Source organism: Castor canadensis, chromosome 2, assembly GCF_047511655.1.
Source record: "Castor canadensis chromosome 2, mCasCan1.hap1v2, whole genome shotgun sequence".
NCBI classification, from domain to species: Eukaryota; Metazoa; Chordata; class Mammalia; order Rodentia; family Castoridae; genus Castor; species Castor canadensis.
Genome location: NC_133387.1, coordinates 19,018,854 through 19,031,433, shown reverse-complemented (window position 1 = coordinate 19,031,433; position 12,580 = coordinate 19,018,854). Strand labels below are relative to the sequence as shown.

Below are 12,580 nucleotides of genomic sequence, written 5' to 3'. Positions count from 1 at the left end.
TTTTTTTTTTAACTCCCTGATATTTAACCTCCTTTTAGTCATGCCCTTTGAACCTTTTTGTAATTTTTAAATTTAAATTTTTTCTTCCCTTTCAACCTTCTGTCATGTCCTTTGATTTTCTTAACTTTTAAAATCTCTTCATCTTCTTTTCCTTCCTTTAAATCTTCTGCTATGAAGGAGTTTAAACTTTTAAAAGGTAACTTACTTGGATAACACAACCAAAACATTGCATTTGGTTTGGTTTATCCCCGAGAGGAATTTGTTTTTGTCTGCATTATCAATACCTCTTGAGTTAGTCATTCAGTTGCCAGTGGCAACTGTCCAAGTTTTAATTGGGGTTTTATTGATTATTAATAGATGAAGAATGACATTGCTGATAATGACATGAAACAAGATTTAAACTCATAGTTACTGAGATGAGATAAACTACAGGATTTATGCAATTGTACATTTAAAAAGAGGAATGGGAAAAAGATGAAAACCAAACCTCCACGCCGTTTGTGCTTAGGGAGATGAGCAGATACTGGAAAACGTCCTCCTTGGTGTGTTGAAGCCTACGGACCATGGTCCCATTTTGTGAAGTAAGTGAAACCCTGGCTGTCCTCTCCATGGGTCTGAAGGCATTGTAGGTCTCCAGAGCGTGCTGTGAAGAGGCCATCAGGGTGGTGACCTGCTGCTGGCCCTTGATGGAACCTCCCTCCTTGCCCACTTGCTGGGGGCAGAGGGAACGGGTTGGGAGAGTGGCATTACCCTGGAGGCCCTGCTTAGCATCTACTGTGGTCTCAAGATTTAGATCTTGAGTTCTTTTAAGCCTACTGAAATTTGACCTGCAAATCACAAGCATGGCAAACCTAGACTTGGTCACTTGCTGCAAGGGATGTGCATAAACATGTGGAACCCTAGTAGAGCACCAGAAGAGGACATACAAGTATACATGCTCAGATTTGTTAGTAAACACTAAGAAATCAGATAGCTTCTTTAAGAAATTCTAGTTGTTAGTATTCTTAAAACCAGCATCCAGGGGCTAGGAATTGTCTACATATTAGTTTCCTTTGTATGACAAGATACTGTTGCTATATTGCCAGAAATGTGACTCCACTGTTCTATCCATACTGTGTAAACAGACTGCCCTTGCTGTTGCTGAGTGAATAGAAGTTGCTAGGGTGGCTGGATGATGCTTTGTTCTGCTATGCCATTTACAGCCGTGCTTTAGTACATCCCACAATGGTTCAACATGACCTGCATTTGACCCGTGGTCAGCATTTCCTCAATGAACCCTTGTGACTCTGTGATATTTGTCTTTCCCTCATTGATTTGTGTTTGCACTACCAGTAGTACTTATGAGGCTTAGGCCAACTGTTGGGGACACTGACACTCAAGTAGCTTCATGGTTCTAAAAGCCAGTCTTTTCTTTGGTGGAATTTACTGAGTCAAAGCTGTTATTTTTTGGCAGAGTCTCACTATGTAGCCGAGGTGGACCTCAAACTCATGATTGCCCTGCTTCAGCCCCTAGAGTGCTGGGATTACAAGGGTGCACCACCACTAAGTAAAATGTTTTTATTTTACCGCATTTGATATCTTAAGTTTGGGACAAACAGTGAAACCTACCATGAACGAGGTGCTATTAAAGTTGCTGGACATTTTCCTTCTCTCAGTAACTGTATTTCAGTGAAGTAAAAACCTTGAAATATATCCTATGGCTGATATGTGATGACCTAGCTAGTACCCGGAAAAGAAAACTGGGTGAGGGTGGCATCCATAAAGAAAGCAACAGGAGGTAAAGGCCATCCTCCAGGAGGGGAAAGGATTGCATGGCACCCCACAGTACCAGGCACAAAGGCTGCTTGCTCTTGAGTCAGAGGTGCACCCACTACACCTCACAGTGCACTGCAGAGCATTTCCACCCGCAACGTGGGAAACGGGAGACGGCTGCTGATGACTTATCTCCCAAGGATTCCTGGGGGATCCTTTGGGACCTCAGAAAAAGGACTTGGGTAAGGCTTCAAATGTCAGAATTCAGTTTTGGGGACTGTAACCCTATGCTGGTGTGGACTACAAAAATACCATCCACAGTAATTGTCATGACATGCGTTAGTGGGAAAAAATCCTAAGAATAATGAAGGTTCATTCTCACCAGTGTTGCATCTTTAGGCTCATTGTTACATCTCACCCTGACTACATTTGGCCAGAGCATACTTTGACACTTAAGATTTTCTTGGGTGTCCGGAGTTTCAAGATTTAGAATGTTGCTATGCTCCATTTTCTCTGGGAAGCCACGCCAGATGACATTCTATTTATAGCTTTTGATGCTTTCCTTTCCCTATGGCCTTGTTAATGGTCCTTCCATTGTAGTGTGCATCAAAATCACCTGGAGGGCTTCTTACAACACAGACCACTGACCCAGCCTAGAATCAGATTCAGTAGGTCTCAGCAGGGGTGCAATGAATTTGCTTTTATATCAAGTTTCCATGTTACTGTGATGTTGCTGGTCCAGGGATGACATTTTGAGAATCACTGATCTTGGAGAGAAAGGGAGAAAAAAAGATAGCATGGCAATCTGGTACACTGTGCTGCTTGCAAGTCCTGAAATCACAAGAGATTCCCTGAGCTCACATTTTCCTCCCCATCACATCCACTGGTCTGCTCTTCGATTATTCTAGAAAGGGGCTCTGTTCCCTGTAAAACATATCTAAATAGATTTTTAAGCCTCTTCTTCACAGGCTATACATTTTTTCTTTTTCTAGGGAGGTGCTCTACTGCTTAAGCCTCATCTCCAGCATTTTTGCTTGTTATTTTTCAAATAGGATCTCACATTTTTGCCTGGCGTGGCCTGAACAGTGATCCTATTGACCTCCCCTGCATCGCTGGGTAACAGGCATGTGTTCATCACTCCCAGCTTATTGGTTGAGATGGAGATCTTGCTAACTTTTTGCCTGGCCTTCATCTCCTGAGAAGTTGGGACATCTCCTGAGAAGTTGCGATTATAGGCATGAGCCACCATGCCCACCCCTACAGACTCTAATGAGAACTTGAAAAATTTTCTGTGAACATGACCACTTAAAGCCATGAGCTATCTGTTTATACTTTTGCTGACAACATGGATGTTCTGAAACAGAGCTTTTGCTGTATCACCTCTATTTTTTTTCTATCTTTAATGGACCACTTCAAAAGTAAATTACCCAACAGTCTTCTGGTGTTGACAAGATTAAAACAGGATCAAACTAATTTCACATATAATCTTGTAAAATCATATACTTATTCAGTGTATAATCAAAATAATCATTCACCCTGAAAACTAGGCCCAAAAAGTGAATGAATTTGGGAAATGTAGGTCTCCAAGAAATGTGCAGCAATCTAAATGAGCAATGAAAGGATGCAAGAGGCTGACCATGATTCTATTGTCTTCAACACCTTTAAAGTCTCAATACTCTGTTGGCTGTACCTTGTTCCCAGTCAGCCTGGAGGGTGAAGGGCTACTGAGCATTTACACTAGGACAATTTGCATTAGGAAACTGGTAAAAAAAAAAAAAATTCCTTCAATGGCTAGTATGGCTTATTTCAATTAAATCCTTAATATGCTTCATCTTTTTGTTTTTCCTAGAAGTGGAATAAAATAATTGAAATTAATTAAAATCTCAAGTCAATCAAAGTTCTGGTATAGTTGTACAGAAGACAGGAAATGGAAGGTAACTCACCGAGGGGAAAAATGCTGCTGACATGTTAACTGTAGCACAATTCAAGTTTATTCCATTTGTTCTTGCAACACAAAACTTAAACACAGTATTATTTAGCATTCGGATGTACATGAACTAGGATACTTATGAGAAACCCAATTATGTCAAAAGTATGACATTGTGGAAAAATGAACTCAAATATATCAAAATGCACAAAGCTCTAGTCTTCCTCCATGACTGCTTAGAAAGATGATTGTTTTGCCATTTACAAAATAGAATCAGGACAATTTAAATTTTTAAAATTTTGCATGCAAAACACAGCAATTACTTATTTATGTAGGAGGGCACTCTTACCAGCTTCTTCTGTACACAATTGAGTATACAATATTGCATGGAAGAAAACAGCAGCTTAGTTGAAGTTAAAAAAAAAATGAAATAGGTACATGTAAATTCAAAATCTATTATTTGGGAGAAAGAAATCAATGAATATAGGGCCTATTTGCTTGTGACTTCCACACACTGCACTTACCTCCTACTTTTCTGTGCCTGGCTGGGTCTAGATAGGTGAGCTGTGCACAGCAGAACTACGTGGGATATTTAGGTGCTTTGAGAACTCTAAGCCTACAGATTCCAGTCTGAAGCTGCAGGGGGAATGTGTTAGTACTACAGTAAACAGGCAAACCACCTGTTTTACTTGATACACTGCATACGAAATGACTGATTTAATACAAGACTACAGAACATGCAAATTTTTTTGAGATGTTAAATAGTACTTCAGTGGAGAACAAAACTTAGCCTTTTGCTAATGCATGTAAGTACCAAAAAGCAGACATAATTTTAGCTTCCTTTACTAAAATATGAACATTAAGTGTTATGATCTTCTCTGCCAAGTGGTTCAGAAATACATTATAAATAATCTAGTTAGAAAAAAAATGTAAACCATCTTGGTCAGTCTCTTCTATTCTATGCTTACATGTTGTTTTCTCAAGCAATTGCTTCATACTTATGGGGTTTACAAAATGGCCAAGAAAGAAGAGGGAAGGCGAAGTAGCCTCTACTGCATTACAAGGAACATCAAGATAAACTATATTGAAGAATCACATGGTTTTGGTGCCATAATGACTGTAGAAAGCAGACCAGTTTAGGAATGATAGGAAAATGCACTCTCTGCAATAGCCAACTACAACGAACGCTTTGAAAGTAAAGGTGAAGACTGTGTAAAGGGTAAAACTCAAGCCTTTTAAATAGCATTATGCCAAGAGGTGAAAACAAAGGTATCAAAATACCCTGGTGCACTATGTTGATAGTTATAGACTGACAGAGTGCCCTCACTTTCCAATCAGGATGTTCAACTTAATAGACTGCATTAAGACAGCAGAATTAGCCAAATACAGCTACGTATTTAAACCGTTTTGTGATTGTTTTCTTGAACACAGGGAGATTACAGGGTTAGGCTAGTTGAAAGCAAAAATGCCACAGAATAAAAAAAGAAGTCATGGGGATACACACACACACACACGTGCACCCACTCACTCATGCATGCCAACCAACTAATCAGCAACTGACCAATAAAATTTATTATTAGCCAGGCTGACTATTCCTGACAATAGTTTAACCCTGCTGTAGAATGCTACATTGCCTTAAAAAAATCATTAGTTCTTTATTACCCACAATCTGAATATAAGTCCCTAACCCACCCACCCCCCTTTAAAAATTTGAGGTACATTCAAATATTGCATGATTTGGCTAAGGAAAAATCCTAATATTTTTAGTAAGCTTATATGGATGGCAAGTCAAAGAAATCATAATATTTTAAATGCAAAATACCAAATTTAAGATTACATGTTTCAATTAATTTTACTGTTCATGAAATAAACATTTTTAAATGTGTCTAAGTTTTCTGCAGGTCATAAGAACACCATTTTAGGGCACTGTAATTCTAAGAACACAGAATGTATTTTGAACTGTCACTCTTTATGCAATACATGATTGACAAAAGAAACAAAAATGTTAGGCAGGTGGGTTGGCATGTGTTCAGGAGAAACTTATCAACAATTCGGGGAAATGATACCAAGCATACTTTTGAAAGGATGGGATTAAATTTGTCCAAATAGTAAATCCAGTGATAGCTTTGGTGCACTAAGTAATCAGATCTAAGATGGGTAAGAGAGATCATTCCAACGAATGTTTCTGACTCTTCAAACATAACTGAGGTCAAGTCACTCAAATAGCAAATGAAAAAAATCCAGAGGTACCAAGACAACTATTCTCTCTTCATATGATACTAACATACTTATGGCTATGATTTTATTTTTAGACAAGGAGTTGTTTTGTTTTCTTGAAGTGCTGGGGATTGAACCCAGGGTTGTGTATGCTAGGCAAAGTGATCTACCACTGAACTACATCCCCAGAGCCTGATTCTATTTTTAAGTCTCCTTTTACTACCAGCAGGAGTTTAAAAGTGTTTCAATGTTACATAAATGTCTGAATCTAGAGAAGAAAAATACATACTGGAATGATTCTTCCTTTAGACTTCTAAAATTTAAGATTTTATAAATAAAACTAGTCAGTTTTATCTAGAGACATGAAATACATGTGAAAGGGGAGAGAAAATCCAAAGTTCAGTCTCCAGCAAATTAGGAGTGTGCCCCTCCTCACCTTAACTGAACTTTCATGTAAAGCTCAGAGTCACTGAGGAAAGATTTGGTCACCAACCACAGGCAGCGCTCTTAACTAGCCAGGAACCCCCAGGAGAGTGCAATCTTAAGGCAGAAGGCTGTAGCTAATTGCTGATCTCAGCACCCTAAGTTTACATCACAGCAGCCACTACTGTTCACAGCTAGGGCTACCAAATAGGTAGAGTTGGCCTTTGTATAATCAGACCTTTGACACAATCTAATTAGCGTGGGAGCTGAAAAGGTCCAAATGATCCCGCTACATTGTGTCTTTGCTCTCCCTTGGGTATAAGCTGTGCATTTTATTAGAAATGGAAAAGAGGCTGGCTTGATCAGGAATCCTAGTAAAAGCCTGACCACATGTTTTTTTCCCCTCCTCCAAAACAAGGTTTGTTTCTGGTAGTCTGATTTGTTATGAATTTCTCTCTCCCCTCACCCCTCTTAAAGTATTGAGCTGAAGAAGCTGGCAGATAGAGAGTGACAGACAGACAGGCAGCAGTGTGAGGCCACAGGAGAGTCATTCTTCCCAAGTTATCAGTCCATCCATCCATCACTGGAGAAGAGCTTTGATTGCCTGGTTGTCAGTGGCTTCAAGGGCGGTCAGTCCATCTGGACCTTTCACAGACTTATCAGCACCCTGGAAAAGAGGAAAGGGCTTCATTAAGATCCCAAGAGGGAGAAGAGATAATCAGGGTGGATTATATGGCATAGGCTAATGTTTACACTGAGAATTAAAAATGCCCCTACCAAAGTTGTAGATAACATTGTAAAAATGCCATCTTACTTTTTAGATACTAGAAATTTTAAGCTACAAATACAACTTAACATTATCATAGGTAATGACTGACTTTTTGGTATATACCCAATTAACTAACATATAAAAAATAATATCCCTGCATGTAGCATATAACAGGAGAGACAAGCAAATTACTTTTGCTAAAGAAAGTACTTGTGACAAAATTATTTTTTCTTTGGAACATTTTCTGCAGAGTGCTTAAGTACTATATACATTAAGAACTGCTCATTTTACTTACAAACTTAGCAGCAAATGACTGCTCTGAGAGCTTACCTGGAGTACTCTCCTGGAATCTTGTATCTGCAGCATGGTGTTTTAATTTTGAAACAGTACCTCTGTGTCTCTATATTGTCTTACTGGTCTGCCCTTTCTAGAATGAAAGCTCCACAGGAGCAGGAATCTTATCCTCATTATTCACCACCTAGAAAAGTGCCTGGTGCATGGCAGATAGTTGAATTTGCTCCCAAACCAGGTTTGAACATTTATCTCCCAGAAACAATGATACTACTCAACATGTAAGTTCTCTTTGCAAGTCCCAGCAGCAACCAGTATTTATTCACACACAGCCTCAGTGTTCTGCTCTGCTCCATTTGCCAAATCTCACTCAGTTCCCGTAGACTCATTTGCATTATTCTGTTTTTCAGATATCATGCTTTTGCCTGGGCTGGCCTCAGACATCAATCCTCGTATTTCTGCTTCAGAAGTAGTCGGGACTATGTGTACCACCATGCCTGGTCCCTAGCTTGTTTTTGAGATAGGGTTTCACTAACTTTTTGCCTGGGCTGGCCTTGAACCATAATCCTACCTTTACCTCCTGAGAAGCTGGGAGTACAGGCATGTGTCACCACACCTGGCCCATCAAAAAATCCTTTTATACTTGCTGGAGTCAATTCATGCTATTTTTCAACCAAACATTCAGAGAGGTAGGGTGGCTCTGCCCTATAAAGTCATTCAAGGATCTAGGTTCCTTCTATTTTGAAGTGCTCCCATTAGTACTTCTGTATCCCTATGCTTGTGGAGGCCAGCTTACCTCTATATCTGCTTCTAGCTTGCTAAATGGAGGGTGGTGAGGAGGGGTTCCACATCATTTGGCATCCTACTTTAGGTAATGATTTGGAAGTGGCATGTATCCTTTGTGCATGTCCCTTTAGGCCAAACTTAAGGCACAAAGCCACACTTATTGCAAGGGAAACTGAGATACAAGGACTAGCTAGGTTGCCATTGTGTGCAACTAAAACCTGAGATTCTTCTGAAAAGAAGAGGAAAAAAATAGACACAGCAGACAATTCTCAAACTGACCTATATAATTCTGAAAATACTTTGGAATAAGTTATTAATGCCCTCCAAATGCAACTGCATTAATGACATCTGAGCAGTGATGACAGTCTTACTTCTAACTATTACAGCCCTCATACTCATGGCATGATCTCCATATTCTACTATCTGTCTCCCCTGCCTCTCCTTTTGTTCTTCGAAGTTCTAGTCTTTGGAACTCTTCAATGACTTGCTCAAGGTGCTTTTCATTAGTCATCTCAGTTATGTTCAACCTTTATCCCCAACCTGAACATCTATGATGAACTTAAAAAAAAGCACATACATATATATTACATACATATGCAGGCTTTGAGATTTATCTATTTTAGGTCCCACAAACACCTCAAGTTCAACAACTCCTAAAATGAATCCGTATTTTTCCCCTACAAACTTGTTCCTTTTTCAGTATTCCCTGCTGTAGCCCAAACACTACCATCTTCCAGGAAATGTGGAGACACTGCAGTTCTTGCTAACTTGCCGCATAAACAGTCACTAAGTCTTTAGACTGTAGTACATTACACATCTGTCCCTGCTTCTCCATTGCTATCATTATTTCTTACTTCAGGATCTTCATGTAAACATTCTGATGCAACAGTTTACTATCTGCTTTTATTTCTTACACCATGCAGTTCAGACTGCACACATCTGTTTGGGTGATCTTTCTGAAATGAAAGGCTGGCCATACCACTCACCTTTCTGAAAGCCTTCAAGAACATCCTTACAAATGAGAATAAAGACAATATCAACAATAAAAAAGCATAATCTGCTCACTACCTACCTCTCTAGTGACATGTCTTGCTAAATCCTTTCTATCCTACATTGTAGGTTCTGATAAATCTTCTGTACCTTACTGTATCTTGGTCTCTCATTCCTGAGACTTTCTCATTGTTGCTTCTGCTTGGAATGGTACCCTAATTCCTTTTCAACTATTAAGACACTCAGCAAGCTTCCCAGCTCAAGTGTCAATTGGTTTATGAATATACATTTGTGTTACCTGGAGTTGTTAGTGATACTCTTATTTACAACACACTATACCCAACTCCCTGATCACATCTGACATCTTCATTCATGTCCCTACTGTATTACATATAATTCCTGCCCCAGCAATCACAATGCTCCAATGCACCTGCTGTTTTACACATTTGTCTTCTTTTACTACACTAAATGTATTGATGGCAGGAACCAAGCTTATTAGCTTTTGCATTCCCAAGGCCTTGCAAAGGGCCAAAACAGTTAATAAATAGATGTTTATTAAACTAATTGATAACATAGGGGCTAAACATACATAAGGGACTTGATAAAAACTGAAGACAAAATACGATAAGTAAATCAATAAAGCATTTTCTGTGAATAGCTGCTTGCTAGAACACTAAATGAAATATTTACTTATTTTCAGGAAATTTCAACATTAACAACCCTCCAGTTCTTATATCTTATTAGATCAAGATTAAGTTCATCTGTCTACATTTAGAGCACGATTCCGGTGATAAAATTTTTTTAAGGAGGAAAAGTTATTGTGGCCAAGTTAACATGGCACAAGCAGACAGCCTGTTTTCATTCCAGGGAGTAAAATTTTAAGCGACTATGAGTGATTTAATGATCTGCAAGTCATTGTTTTATATAATCAAGTATTATTTGACGGTATGTGGCAGCTTTTCCTGTTTGACCACTGATCAGACTGATGTGGACACATGTAGCTCGGCACAATGGCCAGAGCAACTCCTTTATCCCTGCTTTCTTCTACTACAGAGGCTGAAAAGAAATGGAATTCCTAGATTCCCTTAAGGCCAGCAGTGGCCACCTGTCACAATTTCAGCCTCTCCTGTGGCGGGCTTTCCTTTTCCAATAAAGTCCTAGGAGGAGAAAGTCTTTAGCTCCTTCCCAAACCCAGAAACAACACCTGAAAGCTCAGTTGTCATCTTGAAGCCATAGGCACCCCAGAGCTGGATAGGGAAACAGATAGTGAGAGAACAGTGATATACACAGTGGAGCCAGTGGCTCAGCCTTACACTGCATACCTTCAAACATCTTGTTAAGAGCCACTTTCTTGGAGCTCAGAGTGGAGCTCCACTTCTCTTATAGCACTTAATGAAATCTAATTATCTGTCAATAGACTTGTCTTCCCAAACTTAGGCTGAGCTCCATGAGAGCAGGGTTCTTTTTTCTTGTTAAATTCACTTCTGTAAACTTTAATTCCTAGGATAATGCCTGTATTCAGTAATATTCAACAAATATTTAAGTGAAAAAAAATTTACATCTGGGTCGCAGTGTAAATACATACTTAGTAACATAAACCTTACCCATAGTGTATCCAAATTAAAAAATACCTCTTATACCATCCTAAGTATATACCAACACTTATTACTGTATTAGAAAGAATACTTACATGTATTTTAGAACGATTTTGAGAAACTATGCTGGGTTAATAAAGAACTCCATTATTTCATGGTTTGGGGCATCTGTTTACAATTCCACGGTACTATGATAGAATGTTCAGAATCTGAGAACTTTTAACTGATTGAAAATATGCTTAAATATTACCATTGCCAAAGAACTGAGAGATGCAAGATCATGTTTGGAGACAGCTAAAAATAGTTTTGTATTTAGTGACATTAAAAAACTATTCAAATACCTACAATTGTAAGTTGTATAAGCTTAGTTGCTGGTATAGGATTTTAAAGCATATTTAATTTACATATTATTAAAAGACAGTTTCTGGATACCCCATATCATCTAATATAATTCAAAACAGAGTGACTGCTATGTCTCTTACATTTTTGTAGCAGTTCTGAGTTTTTAATGTAATACTACAGATACATAATCTGATTTTCTTCTTATAGCAGTCTTTTGAGGTAGGTATTGTTAATGCTATTTTATAGATTGAGGTTCTTAGATTAGGACATGAAGAAACTTGCTCAAGGTCAGTCAGCAAATTTTAAGAAGTCTCTGACTCTAAATTCTGTGTTCTATTTATAACTGAAAATTACCTCTGATCTCGGTCTCAAAAACATTAGGATGGAGCCTAAATTTTACAATTTATTACCTTTAGATATCTGCAACACATTTGTGCCTCTTATAGGAAATGCAGAACTTTGTAAGATGGCATACACATGATATATCATCTTATCTGCTGAGCACTTTGAAGGTGGAGAATATTTTCAAAGACATTCAACTCACAAGTTGATTCAACAAATATTTACTGAGCTTCTAGATGCAGTTTTGCTAAATAAAATTTTACTGGATTACAGCCAGGCCCACTCACTTACATGTAGTTTATGGCTGGTTTTGTGCTACAGTGGCAGAAATGAGTAGTTGCGACAGAGACCGTATGGCACAAAAAATGTGACCGTTCTGGGGCACTGAGGAGAAACAAGATTACTCATGTTCTATGATGCAGCCGGGACACAGGAAAGGACACACATGCAAATGTATCTGTGTGAGAAGTGTTCTAACATTACTTTCTTTGACACTCAGAGTAATCCAAAAGCATGAACACTATTAATCCCACTGGGCTCAGATGTCAGTGCTTTATTGGCTATCAGTTACAGAACCAGGCCTTAAATCTATGTTTTCTAACCTCATGGTCCAGACCCTCCATCTCCTCTATTCTGCCTCTCTAACAACACGCTCCCTATGCAGTAGGGAATCATACATTAACTACAGCACTGGCTGATAGCTTCACCTCATGGGCTAAGTGTTGTTGTCTCACCTGTTTTTTTTTTTTTCTTTTTTTTTTTAAATTCAGGTACTTCAAAAGTTTTCCAAGAAGTCATTCTAACATTTGCGTAACAAAAACTAACAATCAAAACCCATGTGTATGTGAGCAATGAGACACATTTTACATTTCATTTTATTTCTTACTTGGGCACAGTGACTATAGTTCATTTTCAGTTGCAGATATAAAGGTTGTGGATTTGTTCTTATGTTACTCTTTATGAAAATACAATGTTACATCTTTACTGCAATCATTTTTTTCTTAACCAAAAATAGGAAGAACATTGAAGGTTTCAGAGAAGAATTCATCATGGAAATCTGAGGATGGAGAAAAGTATAAATGAGTCTTTAAATTACTCCTCTCCAAGGACACTGAGCTATTGAGCTGTTATAGTATTTATGAAATA

The 12,580-nt window shown here is 38.5% G+C and overlaps 1 protein-coding gene and 1 long non-coding RNA gene across 2 annotated transcripts in view; one reads left to right on the top strand and one right to left on the bottom strand.

The window, feature by feature from the left end:
* The window catches only part of LOC141417061 (uncharacterized), a 465,499-nt gene that overhangs the window by 33,657 nt on the left and 419,262 nt on the right, over positions 1–12,580 (top strand). The window lies entirely within an intron of this gene.
* Mtpn (myotrophin) overlaps positions 3,721–12,580 on the bottom strand; it is a 33,417-nt gene continuing 24,557 nt past the window's right edge. Inside the window, exon 4 of the mRNA XM_020176268.2 lies at positions 3,721–6,986. Coding sequence (XP_020031857.1) covers positions 6,900–6,986 — 87 coding nt within the window. The 3' untranslated portion in view covers positions 3,721–6,899. The remainder of the gene's footprint in view (positions 6,987–12,580) is intronic.